Source organism: Trichoderma breve, chromosome 2, assembly GCF_028502605.1.
Source record: "Trichoderma breve strain T069 chromosome 2, whole genome shotgun sequence".
NCBI lineage: Eukaryota > Fungi > Ascomycota > Sordariomycetes > Hypocreales > Hypocreaceae > Trichoderma > Trichoderma breve.
In genome coordinates, this window is record NC_079233.1 from 3,985,005 (window position 1) to 4,008,984 (window position 23,980).

General features: G+C 51.0%; 6 protein-coding genes across 6 annotated transcripts; 2 read left to right on the forward strand and 4 right to left on the reverse strand.

Annotated features, from left to right (window-relative positions):
• Positions 1–788: 788 nt before the first annotated feature.
• T069G_03422 (snoaL-like domain-containing protein) lies at positions 789–1,256 on the reverse strand (the record flags this gene model as incomplete). The annotated part of the gene is made up of 1 exon (XM_056170632.1): positions 789–1,256. The coding sequence occupies one exon, from the start codon at positions 1,254–1,256 to the stop codon at positions 789–791; it is 468 nt and encodes a 155-aa protein (XP_056031524.1).
• A 1,174-nt stretch (positions 1,257–2,430) lies between these two features.
• T069G_03423 (polyketide synthase dehydratase domain-containing protein) lies at positions 2,431–10,563 on the forward strand (the record flags this gene model as incomplete). Its single annotated transcript, XM_056170633.1, has 6 exons — positions 2,431–2,625; positions 2,681–2,825; positions 2,903–7,707; positions 7,771–7,788; positions 7,840–9,583; positions 9,668–10,563. 6 exons carry the CDS (start codon positions 2,431–2,433, stop codon positions 10,561–10,563), a joined length of 7,803 nt encoding a protein of 2,600 aa, XP_056031525.1.
• Positions 10,564–10,899: 336 nt separating this feature from the next.
• Positions 10,900–13,099, reverse strand: T069G_03424 (fungal specific transcription factor domain-containing protein; the record flags this gene model as incomplete). The annotated part of the gene is made up of 3 exons (XM_056170634.1): positions 10,900–12,328; positions 12,411–12,876; positions 13,015–13,099. 3 exons carry the CDS (start codon positions 13,097–13,099, stop codon positions 10,900–10,902), a joined length of 1,980 nt encoding a protein of 659 aa, XP_056031526.1.
• A 2,641-nt stretch (positions 13,100–15,740) lies between these two features.
• On the forward strand, positions 15,741–16,799 carry T069G_03425 (zinc-binding dehydrogenase domain-containing protein; the record flags this gene model as incomplete). The annotated part of the gene is made up of 1 exon (XM_056170635.1): positions 15,741–16,799. The coding sequence occupies one exon, from the start codon at positions 15,741–15,743 to the stop codon at positions 16,797–16,799; it is 1,059 nt and encodes a 352-aa protein (XP_056031527.1).
• Positions 16,800–17,661: 862 nt separating this feature from the next.
• Positions 17,662–19,753, reverse strand: T069G_03426 (major facilitator superfamily domain-containing protein; the record flags this gene model as incomplete). The annotated part of the gene is made up of 5 exons (XM_056170636.1): positions 17,662–18,099; positions 18,171–18,331; positions 18,400–18,903; positions 18,968–19,238; positions 19,412–19,753. The coding sequence occupies 5 exons, from the start codon at positions 19,751–19,753 to the stop codon at positions 17,662–17,664; spliced, it is 1,716 nt and encodes a 571-aa protein (XP_056031528.1).
• A 946-nt stretch (positions 19,754–20,699) lies between these two features.
• T069G_03427 (uncharacterized protein) lies at positions 20,700–23,124 on the reverse strand (the record flags this gene model as incomplete). Its single annotated transcript, XM_056170637.1, has 4 exons — positions 20,700–21,355; positions 21,431–22,607; positions 22,704–22,926; positions 23,018–23,124. The coding sequence occupies 4 exons, from the start codon at positions 23,122–23,124 to the stop codon at positions 20,700–20,702; spliced, it is 2,163 nt and encodes a 720-aa protein (XP_056031529.1).
• Between the last annotated feature and the right edge of the window lie 856 nt (positions 23,125–23,980).

Below are 23,980 nucleotides of genomic sequence, written 5' to 3' on the forward strand. Positions count from 1 at the left end.
GAGCAAGAGTTTGCGTGTTCAGACAGGATGCCATCCCAGTATTATTGTGCAACGGATAGTCGGATGAGAAGATCCATGTAGAGCTGGCTGTGTTCAATAAGACTGAATGTAACGGTGCTCCGCAAGCTGAGAAAACTTGTCATCGATTCTGCAGATCTGATTGAACGTCGCATCAACAAAACCCCGCCGGAACGCAGCGAGCCGCCTTGTCGCCAAACCCTAGACAGTTAGAACTTGCAGTAAGAACTTGAGACGGACGAACCACTACTTTGGGTATTATTGGTAGCTGTGGTAAATGGATCTAAGCAAATTTCCTAACCTTTTCGTATCTTGCGTGCATCTCTTCGAAGCAGTCGTGAGTTTACCCTGCACTTTCTCATCGAGCAATAATTTTTTTCTCACTTCTAAGAATTCGACAGTATACTCAATATTATACTCTAACAGAACCCAGCAATAATTTATTCTTGAAATGCACTTGTCTATTTCCTATTTCTTCTCAGTTTTGATAGAGATTGGGTTTGCTATTAGTCGGGAAATTATAGCTTCGTTGTAGTAGACTTTCTAGAAAAAGCCTCTCCAAGACATACACAAAGTGGATAATTGTCTGCAGAAAAGTAGAGCGTATTTCACAAAAGCTCGAGGATATAATAAATAAAAATTTTGTCATTTTTTCTTATCATTTGAATCCGTAAACTATCTGTATGCATGAGATAAATAGATGCCACACTCCGCATGCAGTGCACAGCTGAAATCCTCTATTCCATCCAAGAGTCAATCAGTTTCCGTCTCTAAACTACCATGACAGATGGGTCACCGTCGCCCCAGACATGGTTCGCCTTCCACGTCTTCATCTTCCAAATGTCACCAACTTTGACGGCGTCAGCGTTGTAGATGGCACCAGTGGTAAACTTGTTAGGGCCAGGCTCAAATCCTTTGCCGTGGCGGCAGTGCTGAGCGAGGGACGTGAATGTCACACGAGCCGTTGTTGGCGTATCGATGCTAATGCGAATGTTGGTCAGGTAGTGGATTGTGTCGACTTTGATGACATTGTCCCAAACTTTGGTCTTCAATTCTTGCGCGCTGCTGACTGTTGTGCCGGCGACTTCAGCATAAATGTCATCAGTCACGGCGGACCAGTAAAGCTCTTCGTCAGCGTGGTCAATGGAGGCCGTCGTGCGGTAGATGGCATCAGCGATGGCCTCTCGGTCGCTCAGAGGCGGACCAGCAAGGATGACGGGCAGAGGAGTAGCAGGCATGGTGTCTGACTGCGGACAATTGAAAGTGCGTAGAGTGTGGGTCGGGATGCAGGTCAAGATGCAGGTCAAGATGGCGTGCCTGAACCGAAAAACGACCTCGATAACATGTCGGCGATCTACTTCTTATGTATTCAAATGTCGATAGTACAGGCGGGATAGCATCTCAAATAATAGAATTCTCGGCGAAGCCTATCAAATTGACTCAATCAATCGTCATTCTGTGCGGCGGACATGAATTACATCCAGCTTATGGTGCACAGTACCCTCGGAACATATACAGTCCGATGAGCCAAACGAGTATGCGAGCACTATAACGCACTGCAAATACAAGTTGTCAGCTTATGAAAGTCCTAGGAGCCTACAAGGATGTATTACGGAATCAATTCAAGGCCAGGCTTCATGTGATTAGTGAAAAATCTAGGATACTGCGGTACCAGATCAGCTGTGGCTACGTTCCGCACGGGAGCTGAGAGCAGGGGTGGTTTATCTTGTGTAGTACTCAATAAGCACATAGTAGGATTGCCGCACATTGATATCCATACAATGTTACTTTCTCCAGGCACAGCGAATCGTATACGAGCAAGCTAAATGTCCCACCTTGACCAATTAATGATAGAGCCGTACTCCGTACTCCGTAGCAAATATCGGCATTTTGTTAACTTTGTTAATGCATAATCAACCACTGCTTCAATTCTCGCATAAGAAGGATGATAGGGCCCATTCGGACAAAGGCTCTTCCGACAACAGAGGCCAGCAGAGTTGGTCCCGCAGTAACTAGAATGAATCATCGCTTATCGTAGATTTCGAGTTAAAGTCCGTATTGTTAGAAAGCTATCTCCAAATCAGAATAGACAAACTCCTCTGCATTAGCAAAGAAAGATCTTGCTATGAAATTGGTGTGATAAGAGCGGATGGGTCTTGCTGGCGGTAATTGACTAGTTAAGAAGAATCTGGGACCACCGGCTCAGAGACTCTAGATATTGCAGTTCTTCAACTTGATTCAACTCAGTGTTGCCTTGGATAACGATCTCTTCACACTTCAACTGATCAAACGTCCAAACACCATTTAGCCCAACGCCATTTTTGGTTCATATCCATTAGCTCTATCCAAGAGTAACCGAGCCTCTGCGTTGTCAGTATTCAAGGACAAGTCATTTTACTTCTTTAAACAAAGATGGATGACTACAGTGAGTTGGCTAGCGAGCCAATTGCCATCATTGGCATGAGCTGCAAATTTTCTGGCGGTGTCACCGACCCAGAGACACTATGGGATCTCTTAGCTTCCGGAAGGACAGGTTGGAGTGAGATACCAGAAGAACGGTTCAACCTCAAGGGAGTTTACCACCCTAACAATGAGAGGATTGCAACTGTAAGTCAACTTAGCCACCAAGCAAACAAACCCGTCAGCGCTGACAACTAGACAGTCACATGTTAAAGGAGCGCATTTCATCCAAGAAGACGTAACAAGTTTTGATGCGGCGTTCTTCAACTACTCAGGCGAGACAGCGCAAGCTCTCGATCCGCAGTTTCGGCTGCAGCTTGAATCGACATTTGAGGCCTTGGAGAATGGTGAGTAGCTACCACTTACCTCTTCCGAGGATACCTTTCTCTGTAGAGCCTTTCATCTAATCACAATCTCGAGTTAGCTGGCCTCACGATGGACCAGGTGGCTGGATCCCAGACGTCCGTTTTTGCTGGAGTGTTTACGCACGATTATCACGAGGCCCTAGTGCGTGACGAGGACCGATTACCGCGGTTCATGTTGGTGGGCACTTGGAATCCGATGTCATCGAACCGCATTTCACATTTTTTCGACTTCCGCGGCGCCAGTATGACCCTTGAAACAGGCTGCTCAACCACGTTGGTTGCACTTCACCAGGCCGTGCAGAGCCTGCGTAATCGAGAGGCTGACATGTCTGTCGTTACCGGTGTCAACTTGATACTGGGCCCAGACCAGTTCAAAGCCATTGGCTCGCTTGGCATGTTGTCGCCGGACGGCAAATCGTATGCGTTTGACAGGCGTGCCAACGGCTACGGGCGTGGTGAAGGAGTTGCCACCATTTTGATCAAACGACTATCAGATGCGCTAGCCGCTAATGATCCTATCCGTGCTGTCATTCGTGAGACGGCCCTCAACCAAGATGGCAAAACAGAGACCATCACGACGCCCTCGGGAGCCGCCCAGGAGACGCTCATGCGTGAGTGCTACAGGCGAGCCGGCCTTGATCCACGTGGAACGCAATACTTTGAGGCCCACGGTACAGGAACACAGGCTGGCGATCCGATTGAGGCGCGGGCCATGGCCGGCGTGTTCTGCGGTGTCGGTGAAGACGGTACTGGCGGCCGCGACGAAGCACATTACCTTCGCATCGGCTCAGTCAAAACAAACGTGGGCCACACTGAAGCGGCTTCCGGTCTTGCTGCCGTGATCAAAGGAGTCTTGTGTCTGGAGAGAGGACTGATCCCGCCCAGCGTCAACTACGAAACACCCAATCCGAAGCTCAAGCTAGACGAGTGGCGTCTCAAGGTGGTAACAGCAATGGAACCATGGCCTGAGAGTCTCATCGGTGGTCCGAAGCGTTTGTCAGTCAATAACTTTGGATATGGCGGCAGCAATGCGCATGTTATCATGGAGAGCGCTGAGCCATGGACTTCGACACCGACTTTACCTCTCTCAGCCAACGGTACTCTGAATGGCAATGGCCATGTAAACGGCAATGGCTATACAAATGGCAACGGTAATGGCATCAGCAACGGCCATGTGAACGGCAATGGAAACGGCATCACCAAGGGCTACCTGAACGGTAATGGCCATGTAAATGGGACTCATAAAACGGCTAGCAGCAAGGTGCTCGTTCTCAGTGCTCGCGATGAGCGTGGCGGCCAGCGTATGGTGGAGGACCTGAAGACATATCTGGAGAAACACAAATCGCTCGACTTTGAGGCTGCTGAGACACTGCTACGCGACCTCAGCTACACGCTTGCCGAGCGCCGTACCCTCTTCCCGTGGGTGGCAGCTCATCAGGTTCGTCTGGACACGGAGACAGACAACCACCCCCTGGACGCCGTCATCGAGGCTTTTGACTCGCCGAGATTCAAGCCTGGCAAAACACCTACTGGCCAGCCACGTATTGGCATGGTGTTCACAGGCCAGGGAGCGCAGTGGAACGCCATGGGGCGTGAGCTACTGGAAGAATATCCAGTGTATAGACAGTCCATCGAAGAGGCCGAAGCTCATCTGAAGGACCTGGGAGCCACATGGTCGTTGCTGGAGGAGCTACAGCGTGACCCCAAGACAACGAAAGTACACGCGACGTCTATCAGCATCCCCGTGTGCGTGGCGGTTCAGATCGCGCTGGTTCGCCTCTTGAAGTCTTGGGGCATCAAGCCTGCGGCCGTCACAAGCCACTCATCCGGTGAGATCTCGGCAGCCTATGCAGTTGGCGCGCTGACCCATCGCCAGGCTATGGCAACCGCCTACTATCGTGCCATTCTGGCGGCCGAAGAGTCGGCTCGCGTGTCTGGGCCGCAGAAAGGAGGCATGGCGGCTGTAGGCCTCGGCGCGGACGAGGCTCAGGAATACCTCGACAGAGTAGCCGATGTAGGCAAAGTGGTGATCGCCTGCGTTAACAGCCCGCAGAGTGTCACAGTCTCTGGTGATAATGACGCTGTAGCGGCAGTCGAGGCTCTGTGCAAAGATGAAGGTGTGTTTGCACGCAAGCTTAAGGTCGAACAAGCCTACCACTCGCATCATATGGACCCATTGGCAGATGCTTACCACGAGCTTTTACGCAAGGAGATGGCACGGACGGCCATAAAGACGCTGGAAGCCGAGACAGAAGAATTAGAAGATGGGGAGCTCAAGGTCATCTTTTCTTCCGCTGTCACCGGCGGCCGTATCACCGATGCCAAGGAGATCGCCGACCCTGACCACTGGGTTGGCAGTCTGGTTCAGCCGGTGCTGTTCGTTGACGCCTTTACAGATATGGTGCTTGGCGAGACGGAAGATGCTAGTGGCCGCAACATTGACGTTGTGCTTGAAGTTGGTCCTCATACCGCTCTGGGAGGACCTATTAGGGAGATCATGTCACTTGTTGAGTTTGACGGCATCGAGCTGCCCTACTGGGGGGCTTTGGTGCGCAACGAGCATGCTGGCGATACTATGCGCACGGCGGCCATCAATCTGCTGAAGGAGGGTCTGCCAGTTGTCATGAGCGAAATCAACTTCCCAAAGCCATCATCATCCGACCGCTGGCATCTCTATGACGACGATTTGCCTCGTGTACTGACCGACCTACCGACCTACCCCTGGAATCACTCGATTCGCCACTGGCAAGAGGCTCGCGTCAACTATGCCATCCGGAATCGCAGCCAGCCGCCGCATGACCTGCTGGGCATGCCAGTCCCCGGAACCGACCCGGACACGGCCGTCTGGCGCCGCTCAGTGCGTGTTTCCGAGGTGCCTTGGGTTCGCGATCATATGGTTCAGGGCAGCATTGTCTGGCCAGGATCCGGCTACGTCTGTCTGGCTATTGAGGCCGCCAACCAGTTGGCTAGAGCTGATGGCCATGGAGATAATATTTCGGGCTTCCGCTTGCGCGACGTCGACTTCATGGCAGCCCTTGTGATCCCGGACGCTGACGGTGTTGAAATCCGCACCACGGTCCGGCCCGTGCCGGAGCGGGAACTCGGCCTGCAGGGCTGGCGGCGCTGGGAGGTGTCGACGGTCACGCAAGAGAACCAGTGGAAGCTGCATGCCCAGGGCTTGGTTACCGTCGAGCTGACCAAAGAGGGAGATGTGGAAGAAAATTCGGGAGGTCTCCGGCCTCTGTCGGCTTATACGCGCCACAAGGACCCACGAGACATGTTCGCTCATCTACGGGCGCGCGGCGTGTATCACGGTCCGTTGTTCCAGAACACAACCAAGATCGTGCAAGACGGCCGTGAGCCACGGTCAATAACAGATGTCACAATTCGGTATGAGTCGGCGGCCGACACAGACCCGGTAGCGGCCGCGCAAGAGAGCGTAATACACCCCATCACGCTGGACGCCGTGGTGGTGTCGTTCTTCTCAGCACTGCCGGGTGTGGGAGCGCAAGTCGAGGACCCCAGATTGCCACGGTCGATCGAATCCATGTGGGTGTCGAGCCGTATCAGCCGTGAAGATGGTCACACTTTGCGCTGCGACACTTCACTTTCACACGACGACCCGCAGGGCGGCCGTGCCGACGTTATCGTTGTTGATGGCCAGACTGGCGTGACAGTGCTCGAGATCCAGGGCCTTGCTTGCTCCTCCCTCGGCCGTGGCAGCGGAGCCATGGCACGCCAGGGCGCCAACGGCACTCAGGCCAACGACTGGGAGCAAGATGTTTGCAGCAAGGTCGAGTGGGCAGCTGATTTATCTCTGCAGCAGCCGGCAGCACTGGCCCAGATCAAGGAGGAGCTGGCTGGTGAGGCTGGGGTATCCACAGATGTTGTTTCGAACCTTTCTCGTGCCGTCGTCTATTATGCAGAGGAGACTCTCAAGACGGTCACTGCTGACGACGTGAATCAGCTGAAAGACCAACAGCCGCACCTCGTCGAGTACTATGCATGGCTCTCACAGCTGGTCACACAATCTGATAGTCAGAAATGGCTGCTGGATAGTCCAGAGGAGCGCCAAAAGCACTTCGCCGTCGTGGCCTCTCAGGGTGTTGATGGCGAGTTAATCAGTCGCATCGGACCCATCATCGAGTCCATCCTCCTGGGCGAGAGCAACCCGTTGGTGGCGATGGCGAAGGATGGGTTGTTGCACAGATATTATGCCAATTCTGTGCGTCTGGCGCCGTCACTTACACGCCTGTCGACGCTGGTTCGTAAGGTCGCCCACAAAAATCCGGCTGCCCGTGTTCTGCAAATCGGCGCTGGAATCGGGGCTGCTGCCACTAGGACTCTTCTCGAAGCCATTGGCACTCCCAAAACCTCTGTGGTAGGGGGCTGGCACATTACCGAGCCCTCGACAGACGTTTTGGAAGACACCCAAACCGAATTGGCTGACTGGGCCGACTTTTTGGAGTTCAGCGTACTCGATGTCAACCGGGACCCGTCCAAGCAGAGCTTTACGCTCGAAAGCTTCGATATCGTTGTGTGCTACCAGTCTTTGCACACGGTTGAAGATGTGGCTGGGACCTTGGCCCATGTTCGCAACCTGCTCAAGCCCGGAGGCAAACTGCTGTTGGCGGAGACGACTCCAGACCAGAGCAAGACCGACTTGTCCTTCATCCTTGGCCTTCTGCCCACCCCGGCCTCATCCCAACCGGTTTCATGGGACAACGTGCTTCGCGAATCTGGCTTTAGCGGTGCTGACCTTGCCATTGACGATGTCACGACCACCATCCTATCCACACGGCCACTCGTCGAGAACCAGAAGGCGGACCTGAGCCGTGCCAGCAACCCCGGAGGCTTTGCCATAGTAACTAGCAATAAGACGCCTACACCAGCGGGTCTAGTTGATCTGCTATCACAACGTATACAGGACTTGACGAAAACCACCGTGAGTCACCTCGTGCTGGAAGAGAGCACCCCTGCGGCCTATGAGTCCAAGGTCTGCGTTTTTGTCGGTGACATCGACGAGCCCACCTTGCTGACCGACCTCGACGCCGTACGTATCGAGGGCCTTCGAGCTATGGTCACAAAGTGCGGTGGTCTTCTCTGGATCACGACCGGCGGCGCCGTTGAGAGTGAGCGTCCCGAGCAGGCACTTGCCCAGGGCTTCTTGCGAGTTCTGCGCAACGAGTACGTCGGTCGACGCTACCTCTATCTTGACTTGGATCCTCGCGCTGAAAATACCACTGAAGACACCGTGTCTACCATCGTCCAAGTTCTCCAGGAGGGTTTTGGTCAAGTACAGGATGTCTTAGCCACTGAGACTGGCCCAGCTGAGTTTGAGTATGCTCAACGCAACGGTGTGCTGCTGATCCCGCGTGTTTACAAGGACGAAGAGTACAATGATATGGTCACCGGCCCGCTTACACCAATTTGGGGTGATCTCGATGCTGCTGCTGGTGGTATCCCACTGGAGCCCCTATTTCAACAGAACCGGACATTGCGTCTGGAAGTCGGTATCCCAGGACACCTGGATACCTTGGCGTTTGTGGATGATGAAGGAGATGATGACACTGAAAGTTTTGGCCCTGAAAGCATTGAGATCACGCCGCGGGCCTTTGGCCTCAGCTCGCGTGATGTTATGGCTGCCCTGGGCCAACTAAAAGACCGTTCCATAGGCCTTGAGTGCGCTGGTATTATTTCCCGTGTTGGCGAAGAGGCTCATACAAAGGGCGGCTTCAATGTCGGTGATCGTGTCATGGCCCTCTTGCCCGGAAGCGGCACCGCTTCTCTCCGCAACAACATCACGGTGCCCTGGAACGGCGGCATCGTCAAGGTACCCAGTAGCATCACCAGCTTCGAGGAGGCCGCATCCGTGCCATTGGCCTTCACAATCGCGTATGCTGGTCTTGTCGATGCTGCTCGTCTTGCACCGGGACAGTCTGTTCTTATTCACGCTGCAGCTGGAGCCATAGGACAAGCCGCCATTATGCTGGCCAAGTATCTCGGCGTCACAGACATCTATGCCACTGCCGGAACACCTGAGAAGCGCGAGCTCGTCAGTAAGAAGTACGGAATCCCTGCTCAGCGAATCTTTAGCAGCCGCGACGTGTCATTTGGCCCGGCTGTTCTGGCTGCCACAGGCCGTCGTGGCGTTGATGTTGTGCTCAACACCCTGCCCGGCATCTTGCTACAGGCCAGTCTCGATGCCCTCGCGCCTCTCGGCCACCTGGTTGAGATCGGCAAGCGTGATATTGAAGCCAACGGCCTGCTCGCACTGGCAGCTTTCTCACGCGGTATCTCATTGACGGCCTTGGATATTCCAACCCTGGTACAACGGCGCCCCGCCGACGTTCACCGTGTGCTCTCCGAGGTCGCCAAACTCGTCGAGCAACAGGCCCTGACGCCAATTTATCCCGTAACAACCTACCCTCTGCCTGAGATACAGGAGGCATTCAAGTTTGTAGAGACCGGAGCACATACCGGTAAAGTCGTCCTCTCGGCTGGGCCGGACGAACAAGCTCCGGTAGTACCACGGCCGAAACACGCCACCGGCAGGCTCCGGCTCCGGCCCGATGCCTCGTACCTCGTCGTCGGTGGCATCGGCGGCATTGGCCGCTCCATAGCTCACTGGCTTGTGGCTCACGGAGCCAAGAACTTGATTCTGCTGTCACGCAGTGCTGGCAATCTCGATTTGCCCGAAAACAAGGACACCAATGGCTCACTATTCGTTCAGGAGCTGCGTGAGTCTGGGTGCCGCGTCAAGCCTGTAAGCTGCAATGTATCGCTGGCCAGCGAGCTGGTAAAAGCCCTGCGTGCCTGTGCAGATGACGGACTCCCGCCTGTGCGCGGTGTTGTCCAGGGTGCCATGTTGCTGCGTGATGCTATCTTCGAGCAGATGACGCTGGCTGACTGGCACGGTGGCTTGCGGCCCAAGGTCGACGGCACCTGGAATCTGCACACCGAGTTCGCGGCACCAAACACTCTAGACTTCTTCGTCATGCTTTCGTCCGTCTCGGGTGTTCTTGGAATCGCTTCACAAACCAACTATGCCGCTGGAGGCTCGTATGAGGACGCCATGGCGAAATGGAGACAATCCAAGGGGCTGCCAGGCGTCTCTATTGACCTGGGTCCTATTGCCGACGTTGGCTATGTCGCTGAAACTGCGAAGGTGGCTGAGCGCCTGCGAAAGTCTGGAGACTATGTCATGCTAGACGAGAACACGGTGCTTCGAGCATTTGCAGCAGCCGTGGCACGGCCTCTCGGTAGCCGCCACCAGATCATTGTCGGTCTCAACGCCGGGCCAGGACCGCAATGGGATGCCCACGGCGGCTCACAGCTCGGACGAGATGCTCGCTACGTGAACCTGAAACCCCATGTCAAAGTGTCTCGGGCCGGAGGGGGGGATACAGCTGGTGGCAAGGTTTCACTCGCTTCACAGCTGAGTGAAGCTGGCTCGCGCGATGAGGCCGCTCGTATCGTTGGCGATGCCATCGCCGACAAATTGGCGAGCATATTCATGATTGATGTGGCAGATATCGATCTCAGCAAGAAGCCCGCCGGCTATGGCGTTGATTCGCTCATTGCCGTCGAACTGCGGAACATGCTCGTCCTTCAAGCAGGCGCTGACGTCTCCATCTTCAATATCTTGCAGGCAGCCTCCCTTGCTGCTCTGGCTGCAGATGTAGCGGCAAAGAGCAGTCATGTCCAAGCGGCCGCTTAGGCTTCTTCATTTTCTTTACTTGTTTTGGGCTCGTATATGATTGTCTGTTTGGATTGTAGTAAAATTTTCAATGGGTAGCAAAAGTATTATAAGGCGCTGATTGTATATATAATGTATCCTTTGAGTTTATTTTCAGTTTGTTTTGATTTGATTTTGAATTTGTTTATTTCATTTATTTGGCTCTTCATAAATCTTGTCCTATCCTAACTCCAAATCCTGTTTCAAGATACTGTTTCGCCGTAGCATCCTTCTCATTGGCCTTGCCATATATATTCAGACCCAGCTAATTTACAGGCTGTTATATGTACATTATTTATGTATGTTAGTTCCTAATGATTATTTCAGCTGCCACAGCTTATTATACATGCGAATACTGTTATATTCAAACTCAAGAGTGCTGAGATAGTCTTGTGCTAAAATATTGACGTAGCGTAGGCTTCGAAGCAAAAGAAGCAGGATCTCTACCTCTTTGTCGTTGCTGGCAATACTGGCCATGCAGCTGGGCATACCGCTTACATTTCCCGAGCTCCTACTGTTATTGACAGACTTTGTATTTCGGATTAAGAAGTCGGCAGCACAGGCAAGCGGATCAGCCATGAACGGATGCAACGCGAAGCAACCAACTGATCTGACCGACCTAGCAAGACGCACCATGTCGACTGCCGCCCGCTCGGCCCGCCATTTATATGAGGTGGCAAGTAACTGGCGGTCGGCAGTCTTTTGCTGCGGTTGTCTCTGCCAGGGCACAGTCTCTAAGATGTTGTCAAGATTGATGATTACTTTCTGGGCCAGCATGTATGTGAAGATCACCATGGGGTCACGATTGCCCATTGTGAAGGCCGCGCTTTGCGCAAGCATCTGGTACCTCTTATCCATAGCTAGTACCAATTGCTCGTGCCTCGCCCAGAATTCCTGGGCGCCGTCTGCTCCAGTGCTGCTGACCAGCGACATGCGTCGATGGGCCATGCAACGACCTTGTAGGGCCGCCAGGACGACACATTCTGCGAATGGTGCAAGTGGTATGATTGTAGAGGCATCAGCCTGAATGTTATCAGCCACGGCGAGCACTTCGGATAGGAAGCACATCTGAACCGGCTGGTTATTCTGAAAACTTTCCTCTGGGGCAGGCAGACGCGTACGGACGGCTTCTTCCTGCAGCGTCAAAGGCCACTCGTTGCGTGAGCATAGAAAGCGATCAAAGTTAAAGGCCAGCCAGAACGTTCGTCTCTTTTCTTCAGTAATTGCATATGAAAGATCCTCCTCGTGCTCATCGCCGTCAGAGCCATCAAACGGATGTAGCGGCATGTCATCGACGCCGCCACTGCTGCTACTCTCATCAACATCGTAGAGGCGAGCCAGCTGCACGAGTCGAAATGCACGTCCCGCCGTGAGCATTGCCTGATGCTCATCGATACGTAGAAATTCGTAGTGTGCTAGGAGGAGCCAGGCTTGGACCAGCTCAAGAGGAATCTGCTGTCCAGCGCAAGACTTATTAGGATTGAGGTCATTGATGTTGTCGATCGATGTACTACCACTTCTACTTAGTTTTCGCGTGTGTTGTGATTCTAGTAGTTGACACGTCTCTTGGTAGAGGGCATCACCAAGACTGTGATATTGTGCTGACTTGGCTGCTGCAACAGTATGCATGGCTGACCGCAGACAGTTTCGAGCAGGGGATGGATTCTCCTGATCGGCCCAACTAAAGTACCGCCGCCGGTGTATCATGGGTAACGTATCATGGACGCGATCAAAATACAGTTGATTTCTGAATATTGCCGACGGAAGATACGGGATATTAGCAAACGTAACAAACAGGAACAAGAAGGTCAGGGAAAGGTTTCACTAACAGATCGGCCAAAACCAAATTCGTCCTCTTGAATTCCCCGATAGTCTGGACTGGACTGGCCGGCTCGAGGTCAAACTGTAACATATCTCCCATGTCTGCCAGCACCCCGGTGCTGTCCATGTCCATGTCCTGCCAGTCCATCAATCCATGGAGGTCAGTGCTTACGTTATGCTCCATGGCCGGAAATGCAGCCATCGTTGCAGTCGTACTCGCACTTGTGGTTGGTGGTACGACATCGTTTGACGCAGAGGAAGAGAAGATGATGGATGTTGCGGTCGAAGATGCAGGTGTCACGGTTTGAAGGGCCGATGTGCTCAACAGATGAGAAGTATTGCTTGTATCATCAACATCAAGTGTAAGAGGCGGGATGGTGGTTGCAGTGGTGCTACCACATAGAGCATCTGTTGGTGTCGGTTCCGCTGTCTTGGGTCTATTGACTTGCTTCCCAAGTTGCCACTCCAGTTCGGCTAATAAAGCAGCTGACATTAATGCAACGTCCTTCAATGTAACCCCCTCCAAGATCCCGGATTCCATGGATTCCATGGAAACATCATGAGTCATGCAGGATAGGGAGGGGCTTGGCAGAAACAAGAGGACACACTCACCAATTCTTGTCCGCATCTCATCCAGCTGTCCTTTCTTGGGCCCGCGCTGCGGTCTCTGCTCAATCACGACACAGGTGACTCCCATCTCTGCGCAGAGACTGCATTCTGGACGGACGCGGTCACATCTCGCTTTGCGCCTCCGGCAGTTTTCGCATGCGAATCCCGCTTGTTGCCGGAAGCCTTTCGTTTTCATGGTGGATGGTTGATAATGTTGAATGGCAACACAGCGTTGCTTATGAGAGTGAAGATGATGGGATGAGATATGATCACAGGACGTGCAACGTCGTAGTAGTAGCCATTGGATGCCCACCACGGCAGCTAAATCTTGATAGGCTGGATGTAACTTAAAAATATGAAATTCGACGTCCTCTGGCCAATTGTGGCATACTAATCACTATTTGGATACACAGGACTGCGTGAGATCTGCGCGGGATCTACGTCTCTTTTTCTATCGCACCAACAAGACAAATTCTAGCTTGCTGTGCCTCATTGTTTCACAACCACCACTACGCAATCGCAAGCACGCAAGGGTTAGTGGTGTGCGGCAACTGCTCGACAAGGAATAGACGATAATAATCCTTCGAGCTGGCTCCTTGATTTGCACCGAGTCTTACGGCATCATGTCAGATTCAATTGAACGTCTCCAAGCAAGCAGTGAGATACAAGATGGGTAAGGCACCAATTATTATCTTACCTTGTATACGAACTGGTAAATAAACTCGGCCAGAATACCCAACTTGGGGTTTGTTGATAACGCCATTCAAGCAGGTGAATCATACCCGAATTACTCTAGTACATGACAGTTTTAAACCATGTCATCTTTTTTCCAAATCTGTAACTCTTACTGGCTAATATTACAGTCTTGACTTCTTCGCAGACATATTTCGAGTATGCAAATCGGTATCTCGGATGTATATTATCTAACATAGTTACCACGTTACATTATTTTTGTATAAGTCTTTTCGAAAAAAAAAAAAAAAAGAAAATCGGTTTATTATTTGCTGTTGCTTTGTTCTTAGTTAGCAACGTGTTTGCCTGCATGTAGTGCTTCACTGCCCCTGCCCCTGCCCCTGTCCCGAAGCCCTGGTCGTTTTATATTCATGCCTGCAATAGGATTATGTCGTCCAGAGGCTTGCATCGGCTAAAATGGTCCCCCCAGTCAGTGCTTCGACTTCTGGCCAACGGCATGGCAGCATAGACGCTCTCAAAGATCTAAAGCGATCCTTTTGAGCCCACACATCATCCCACCGCACCCGACAAGGCATCCTTCAGCAAAAATAACGCATCCTTAGCTCCCCGCCAATCCATGCCCTGCTTTTTGTGTAGATTGTGCCTCTTTGATAGCCCATTGGTCGCAGATTAGTTATCCATTCGCAACCCACACCTCACACACCTCCCGTCGAGGAAAATGCTACATCAAGACAAGCAGCTGAAGGGATGACACGAGGAGAACCAGGAAAAGCCAGGCAGCCAGGGTTATGACGGAAGCCGTGCCATCCCTGCATCTGCACTCCGGCTTCCAATTATCACCTTGTCACTTCTGTACCCTGGCAAACGTGCACTTATTAATAATCCAAGGCATCAGCGGCGTTTCGACAAGTTGATGGCGTTTAGAATCTAGTTTTGTATAAACAACGTGGGGCTGCCAAAAGCATAAATGCTCCGGCTAGCGTTATTTTCTAAATTGGGCTCCCATGTCGACATTAGATAAGAAATAGGAACCGGATTTTGAGACTCCGTCGTCCTCTTGTCAGCGAAGTAGGGTGGGCCCCACCGGTATCTAGATTCCTGAGTATTCCGGTTATGCATAGCTTAAGACATTTGATCGACGATCGTCGAGATGGATAATGTGATGTTAGTGCTATCGAAGGAATTCCGGCTCCGACCCGGCCGGCACTAAGTGTTAAATCAGCCCAGACAAACGAACGCCGGACTTATCTACGCCATTGTCAATACTTTACTACTTTTGTGTTGTATATTATAAAAGATAAAAAATTACATGGATCAGAGGATATGAATTATTTACATATTTAGAAAACCTTGTAGAGAGGATAAGAATTCTGTCGGTATTTCTTCCAGAGCCCCATGTATGTCATATGAATCACCGTGAGTTGGACAAAAAGCCACCTACGCCAAGAGAACCAACTAAGCCAAGAGTTTCAAACTACCTATCCATTGTATTTAGAGAATCCTTTAGAGTCACCAACTACCTTCCTTCGTGCCTTCAAAAATACTACGCTGACAGGACTAGTACATGTGGAGTCCGTGGAGCACTGGAGTCCGTTAAGTCCTAACAAGCACGAGCATGTGTTTGTTCCTGCGCGGAGTTAATTGATTTGCATCTGGATTATAAAGCCAAGCATTACTAGCATGTAAGACTATCCTAACTTTCATCCGGGAGGTTCATGCTTATGCAGCTCCGGCAGGAATCAATACCATGTAATGAGGACATCAACTAGCATGGTTCTATAATTCTTAATTGAGTCCCATGCGGCGAACGCACGGCATTATTTAGCCCAATCAAGATAAACGAAAACGGAAACGAGACGACGCACGGTTTCCGTCTAGTCGTATATCCGCGCCCGATTTCCGTGTTATCATATAGCGGCGCCGGCTGCTAAACTCCAACCGCTGTCCCGACATCATTATCCAACAATCACATGCTTTTGTGCTCCCACACACTACACATCCGTGGCTTAACGTCTATCTGACCTGCAAATACAGCAATGTCCCAGTCACCAGAGAACAAGGCGGCCTGGCTGCCAGCCTCCAAAGTCACGCCGCTTGAGATTGGCCCAGCGCCTTATACAGCACCTGGGCCCCGCCAGATTGTGGTGAAGAATGGTGCTCTAGGCATCAATTCCGTCGATTGGGCAAAGCAATTGCTTGGAGAAGGCTTGCTTGGCTATCTCAGCTATCCTTTCATCCTTGGAGAAGATGTGGCCGGCACTGTTGTCGAAGTGGGTGAGGGTGTAACGCGCTTCCGCGTCGGCGACCGAGTCGTGGCCACGGCTTCTGCCATCTCTGTCAACAACACCGCCGAGGGCGGATTCCAGCTCTACACGCCCATACGAGAGTGGATGGCCGCACCGCTGCCAGACTCCATTTCCTTTGAGCAAGCTAGTGTGCTCCCGCTTGCGATCCTCACGGCTTCTCACGGCCTGTTTGATACCGACTACCTCGGCTTGGACTTGCCCACTGTTCCTGCGCGTCAGCCTAGCAGCGGCAAACGAGCCGTCATCGTCACCGGTGGAGCATCAGTTGTTGGCAGCACCGCCATCCAGCTCGCGGTTTCTGCCGGTTATGACGTTGTATCGACGGCATCGCCGAAGAACTTCGAATACGTCAAGGCTCTCGGTGCCACGCATGTGTTTGACTACAAGAGCGACACTGTCGTCGACGATATCTCTGCCGCTGTTAAGGGCGTCCATCTTGCGGGCGGATACTCCATTGGTGATGGCTCTGTCAAGCTGCTGGCAACCGTCCTGGCCCAGCACGAAGGCCCCTCTACCAACAAATTCATTGCTCTTGCTGGCGGTCAAGGAGAAGGCACCAATGACCCGAGCATTGAGGTCAAATTTATCCTTCTCGGCCCAGATTCCGTTGGTCCTGACTCTATCACGGGCAAAGTTTACACGGACTTCCTTCCGGATGCACTTGCCAAGGGACAGTTTGTGCCAGCACCCGACGCGACTGTCGTGGGCAAGGGACTGGAAAAGATCCAAGAGGCTTTTGGAGTTCACATGCAGGGCGTTTCGGCGAAGAAGATTGTTGTGTCACTATAAGGACTGGCGATATATGTTTAGAGGTTATCTACTAGTAGCTATCTAGATAGAAATTAAAAGCCTAGAACTATGATCATGCTACTGGATATCAAACAAGCAATATTTGAGAACCTATGCTGTCCTCTGCTTACCTGCCAAGCGGATGACTGAAAAACCGAGGCTGAGAAGAATTTCAATACCCACGAGTTGAATCATACGCCTACAATGGGAGTAGCTGCTATATCTAGATTTCCCTAATAACTACTCCTATATCTACATCTCCCTAGTAACTACTCCTATATCTATATTTCTCTAGTAACTACTACTATATCTACATCTCCCTAGTAACTACTACTATAGCTATATTTCTTTGGTAACTACTACTATATTTATATAATGAAGTTCGTATGCTGGCTGTCGTTAATTGATAAATTAATGTAACGCTACTCCAGTCTGATGACATTGGTCGATCATAATGATTCATCTGACGCCTATGATCTCCCTCTATGAATCATTTAAAGTTGCAGAAGAGCTAAACAATACGGGAATAGCTGGAACATCATCATTTATTAAATAGTTGTCAAATTATAATGAAAAATCTTAGCCTTTGTGTATTTTACTCTTCTTTTGATTGATCATTCTTTGCCACCATGACCAGTCCATGTACAAAAATAAAAATTAATCAAAGAGAGAAGGAAAAGTCCTAGGAAGAAAATTGAGAAAATTCAATGTTGGCTTATTATTTCCAATACATGCATTGCCAGTCTATTGTCCTCACACAACTACGCAACCTGAGGAACACCAATTCCCGGAACAGAGTTGTGTACCCATTTTAACTGCATACCAAAATATATACTTAGTTTCTCCCTTACATCGTAGCCAATTACTCATCGGCCACATCCACATTCTCTTTGCTCTCCGGCGCAGCTGGGGAAGGATCTGCCTTAATGGCCTGCAGCTGCTTCACCTTTCGGATATCAACCCAGCCCAAGCCCCAACCAAAGGCAAAGGTGGCGACGCTGACTCCGATACCGAGATACATCACATGGCTAATTGCCGTGGTATAGCACTTGAGCGCAGCTGTGAGTCTATCGCCGGAAACAATGCTTCGGATGGTAGTGGCTCCGGTACTCAAAATTATATCTGGATTGACGCCGATCTCGTTGATGTGCTTTTTGAGCTCTTTGCGCAAGCCATTGGTGAAGATGGTGTTGGCAGCAACAAGGAAGACGGCACCTCCCATATTTTGACAAAAGATTATAATGGCCATGGCAATAGGGATCTGTGGAGGTGGGACAAGATTTTGAATAGCGATGTAAGGCTTTAGACAAAAAACAGTTAGCGAAAAGAAACTAGACATTCAGGGAAGGAAATTGAACAATAGGAACTCACAGCAGAGCTCATGGCACCGCTGCCAACACCATAGAGGACCTGGTATCCAAGCCATTTTGAGGACCCAGTTGTAGGCTTTATCATAGACATGAGGCCATAACCAATGGCGGCGAAGGCACTCCCTCCCAAGTTCCAAGGGAGGTAATATCCAAAGATCTCAGCTGCGAAATATTAGCTTGACGGTTTCTTGAAGGACAATTGAAAAAGACAGAGAAAGGGCAAAACTAACTGAACATTCCAGAAAGCATAGTGAAAAGAACTAATCCCAGAGTCGTTGGCAGCAGGTGCACACCGCTCATGATGGGGGTATTGTCGAGCACAGTTTGGAAGTAAATAGCGAGATAGTATTCGGCCACCAAAATTGCACCGAGAAGGAAGAACAGGTTAGCTGCAGCAGACCAGACAATACGCTTCTTGATCATGGCAAATGGTAACATGGCGTTGTCGCCTTGGTAATATTCCCAGACGAGGAAGACGATAAATGTGACGCCCGCGCCGACCAAAAGGCCAATGACAACAGAGCTGTTCCATGGGTGCAAGGTGCCACCATATTGCAATCCAAGCAAAAACATGACCGCCGCGGGGCTGATGAGGAAAAAGCCTGGAAGATCCAGAGATTTGAAGGCCGTGCCGAGGACTTGTCTCGGGGGCAGCTTGTTAATCGTCTCGGGGATGTTAACAAAAAGCAGAAGAAGGGCCAGAGCACCGCCAATGGGAAGGTTGACGTAAAAGCCTATCGCAAATGTCAGCAATGCATGTTCAGGAGCTCACGCGAGCAAAACAGCCAAGTTACTTACACCATCGCCACGTAACATTTTGGGTAAATGAGCCGCCAATGATGGGCCCCAGCGCAATACCAAGCTGTCCAATTCCCAAGTTGATGCCCAGGAACTGAGCTTGCTTCCTGGGAGGTAACACAGCCGAGATGATGGTCAAGGCACCGTTTCCAATACCAGACGAACCGGCACCAGCAATTGCTCTGCCGACGATAAACATTGGCGACGAGACAGCCGCTCCACAAATAGCAGATCCAACTTCGAAGATGAAAAAGAATACGAGGAATGACCACTATATCCAAAGTTAGAAAATCTTGACTCTTTTTTGCCTCGTTTTGCCCATTGTAATGTCAATTCTTTTGTTTTCCTCCTTTTACTTCCAATTGCTTTTCTCCTTTGTCTTATTTTTCCTTCTCTTTCTTCATTCTTGTCATAATTTTTCCTTGACAGTCAAAATTTACCCACCTTGATGTTGAAGTGGCTGTAGATCTTGCCAGTGAGCGGCTGGAGAGCAGAGCTCCCAAGCTGATACGCGCCACCATACCAACCCACATCAATCAAAGAATTGAATCGCTGCGTAATGGCGGGAGTCGCAGTGGACACAACGCACATGTCGAGGAAGACGAGAAAGTATGCAATCGTAACAGGCGCGAGGATAGACCACAAGACTGCGCCACTGGGATACTTGCTTTCGTCGTCCGCAACCTCGTTCCCGGAGGTGGTACCATCGGATCCGTACTTTTCGACATCGCCGTTATTCTCCGTTAGCACTTCGCCCGCTTCCACGGATTTTTTAGAGTCAGCCATGGTTCACTGTTGTGATTGGGGTTACAGTGATGGGACAGAATTGACTCTCGCTCTGTTGACCCTGATGCCAAAACGTGGTCAATGGCTGTCGAAGAAAGACAATTAACTCAGCGTACTAGCTTAGTTGTACCATATATAACCAAAGGTGAGAAAAACACATTTGTCAACTTGAACCAGTACAAAGCAATTGAAGTCAGAAAAATGCCATTGTTCGCGCTGCATGGGGCGGAATCTCTCGACCGAGCAAATACGACTAACTGACAAACCGGTGTAAGTTCTGTAAGTCGGAACCGGAATGTGAAATCCGGTCCTTAGTCTCAAGGGAGATCGACAGGGTCCACCACCAACCGGACTGACGGACTTTGACACCGGTTCGGCACTAACAGGGATTTGCTGCAAGGCACTTCCCAGCCAATTAGACAAGCTAGGACTGAAGTTGTGCTAAGACATTAATACTCCGATATTGATTACATTAATAATCCGGCACTGAGTTGATAGGAGCAAGTACGAGAAGGGCGAGGCTTTCTTACACACTGTTGGTGGTGTCCTCGATGGCCTAGAACCCTGATGGCCCGGCTGTTCATTGTTGAAAGCCGGATAGATGGATGGCTTACAAAACCAAATGCCGTGATGGATGGCTTACAAACTGGACGCCGCGAGCGTCCGGTAACGAAACTCCGACCTGCATGCAGCTCTCTCAAGCCACTTATCATGTTATCAAGGACAGATTGTTGCCTGCTGAGTCATTCTAGCAGGGCTCAGGGGTGCAGTTCTTTACGTGTATTCAGGCAAGTCAGCTATCGTATCACTAGGCCGCAAAGTAGAAGGTAGAAGCAAGACAGTGAATGTATGGTATCTATCAAATGAAAATACTGTGTCATATCCAGCCCCGTATATGCGCCTCAGAGCTGTGTGTAAGCTTATGGTGTAGATATCGTTGATATCGTTAATCTTTAAAGTCAACAAAGAATTGATCGAGCCATAACGTAGGACTCATCAGGTATCCCGCCTCTTGACCATATCCCAACGCATCTGAGTTTGCATCCGTAACCGTAGCTGTAGTCGTAACCGCATCTACATCCGCTCTGGCTCCTGCACCATCTCTCTCTTCCACTGTTCTCCGTGCCTCTTCCTGTTGGGCCAGGAGTCCCCTATCGTGATAATCTGGCTTATATGATCGTAGTCCGCGGGCTAGTTGGGCGAACACGCCATCGGCTGACATTGGGTGCTCACCAGCTTCTGCAGCAGCCAGCTCTAGCTTATCCGCCATGCAGGATATCAGAACGGGCAGATTAACGAGGTCCCTTAGAGCGGCCGGATCCCAGCCCGGCTCCTGGTATGCGCTAAGTTGATGCAGGGTTGCCACACATCGTGCCAGCTGGGCCCACTGGATGAAGGAGACGCCAAGGAGTCCAGACGGCGAGAGAGTCAGAAAGGTCGATGTACATGACTTGATTGCGAGTGCCGACTGCCAATAGCAGGACAGACGCGTAGGCCCACATGTTGGTGGTGGTGGCCTCGCCGGTGGTCCACGAGTAGACGGCGGAGTGTGGATTGTGTCGATAATGCACATTTCTGTGTAGTATGTTTGAGCTAGGAGGACTGCTATTTCATTAGCAACTACTGCCTGATTGTATCTATTGCTGAGCTTATGCCTAGGTTGAGCTGGAAACTTACCAAAGTGCTGCTGGAATGCCTGAGGGACAGACGCCCGGACTTCTTGCAGCTGCCCCATGAGCCCCTTGATGCACAAGAGAGCTTGAGGTGAAAGCGTCTCCGGTGGAGGGTGGTCCGGCAGTTGGGCACGCTCCCGGACCTGAGCAGCCTTCATAGCCAGCAGCTGAAGACGGACCTGGATAGCCAGGGCAGCATCAGACACACCCTCTGCACCCACACTGCTGCTGCCGCTAGCGGTAATGGCAGCTAGACCCTCGTCCATCTGGGTCACCCAGCGTGGCGCATCAACCTGGGAGAAGTAGGCTGAGACGGCCGATCCAAGCACAAAGCAGCCTAGAATGGCTCGCTGCCGCTCGAGGTAGAGCCGAGCATTAGTCCACCCAGCACCTAGTACCGTTGCCGCTGTCATCGTAGTGGCCGCCGTGTTGTTGTACACATCGTCAAACCCACCTCTTGGTTCGAGTTGGCTTATTGTGTGCGTAATATCTGGTGCTGTTTGGTCCAGAGAACGCAACTCCCCGGCCAACGACGTAGCCACCGCCATGAGGCGAGACAGGCTGCGACGGCTGTGTAGGTGCTCCCAGCCCCATGCAATGTAGACAAGAAGTCCAAGAAGCAAGTCGACTGTTTGTTGCGGTTGCTGCTGTTTCTGGTGCGGCGACAGTTGTAGAAATGCCATTTCGCACAGCACACGTTTTAGCTCGAGGGAGCTTTCCCTCTTGTCCTCGGACGATGCCGAAGTCACGCAAACAATGGCGCGGAACAGAAAAGGCCGCTCTACCCGCAGCTGCTCAGCCGTTAGGTGGGTGGGCAAGTGAACAAAGGGGAAGTGATGCAGCATTCGCGATCGGAATGTGTCGAGAGAGACTGATGCAGATGGCGGAGATACAGACGGCGACATGAATGCGTCCAACACCGTTGATGGTGGGGTAGCCAGAGAGATGCTGTTGGCATTGAACCCATTGGCATTGTCCGCTGCCCACCAAGGAGCGGCGACACCGGTGGCGCAAGTCTCGGTGTGCTCGTCTTCGTCGTTGAAAGAGTTGCGCGGGTCTTCCACAGTGTCGCTTCTTCTGGACCCCTCCGCGACCACGTCTTTGTAAGTCACGCTGGGAGGGGTTTGCATCAGCGTCGCCGGGTGGTGTTCAGCTGTCTCGACTTCGAGCATTGGTTGCGACTGTGGCAATTGTTGCTGCTCTTGGTGCTGGTGTAGGTCTTGTTGCGGTGGTGAATTCTGCTGCTGTTGCTGCTGCTGTTGCTGCTGCGACCATACGCTGACTCTGTCGCCGTGAATGTCGCTCATGTTTCCCATATTGCCCACGTTCCCGATACTGTTCATAATATCCACGTTGACGTTGCCCGCTTGGAGTAGCGACACCAGCTGGCCAAGTGTGCCCTCTAGTTTGGCGATGCGATCGTCGGGCGAGTTCTGCTTCTTATCGCTGCGCCGGCGTAACACGTCGGCTGGATGACATGGTCGCTTGAGACGGTGACACCTATTTATCATATCCGTTTGTGTCAACGAGTGCCAACAGATCCGGGTTTGCCAGCTCCCAAACCCAAGCCCAGAACAAAGCTCCGACTGACCTTTCGCATCCGCTGCCTTCGAGGCGAGGAATGCACTTGCATTTGGTCTTGAAGCAGCTCAAGCACGCTTGGCCATATGGCGCCGAGCGGCCAGCTGTTCTCACCATTGCGGTAATCTTTCCGACTCGGGATCGGAGTAATTATTGACGTCGATGCAATTCTTTTGCGCGATTGAGCTTGGATGTTAGGAAGCTGACATGTTCTTGTAGGATGTGGTAAGGCTGCTTGCTGTACGGTAATGGTCGGCGCACATCATCTCACACACGGGCCACACCTAAACCTAAGGCACATGAAAAGAAGCGTTACCAGTCAATAAATTTACATTTAGCTAGTTAAAAATCTGTAAATCTTTAGTAGTATAGCTAATGAATAAGTAATTTAGAATACAAAATTCTCGAATTATGTCAAAGAAATACTATTTAATTATACATATTTTACACAATATTATGTTTGTTAATAATTATGTAGCAGTACGGTCAATTTAAGATTATCTTTATACTTTTCACCATCAGACTTTAGTACATCTACCTAGGACTTAGCCCATAGCTTTAAAGTAGGACTATGATCAAACCTACCCTAGACTTGAGAAAGAAAAACATTTTTATCAGGAAGTCCCGATAGATTATAAACTGTCTGCGGCCGAATCCTGATTGTTGAATCCTACGTTTCCCTATATCCGTGATCCTTGGACCTGGCGGCATTTTGATTCCGGTGCACATTGTCTAGACACATGTAGAGCGCTGTCTTGCATCATTGGCAGGATTGTTTGGAAAATCAGCATACCCAGGCAAATCTCACCACATCTTTACTCAGGTATATATGGATCGTCTAATGCCATGGAAGCGGACGGGCTCCGGGGTTATTACATCCGTGGATGTTGCTTATGGTCCTGGTTGCTGATAAATGCTGCAGCAGTGCCACTTAAATTGTCCGTGCACATGCACATGTACTTCAATTTTGCCA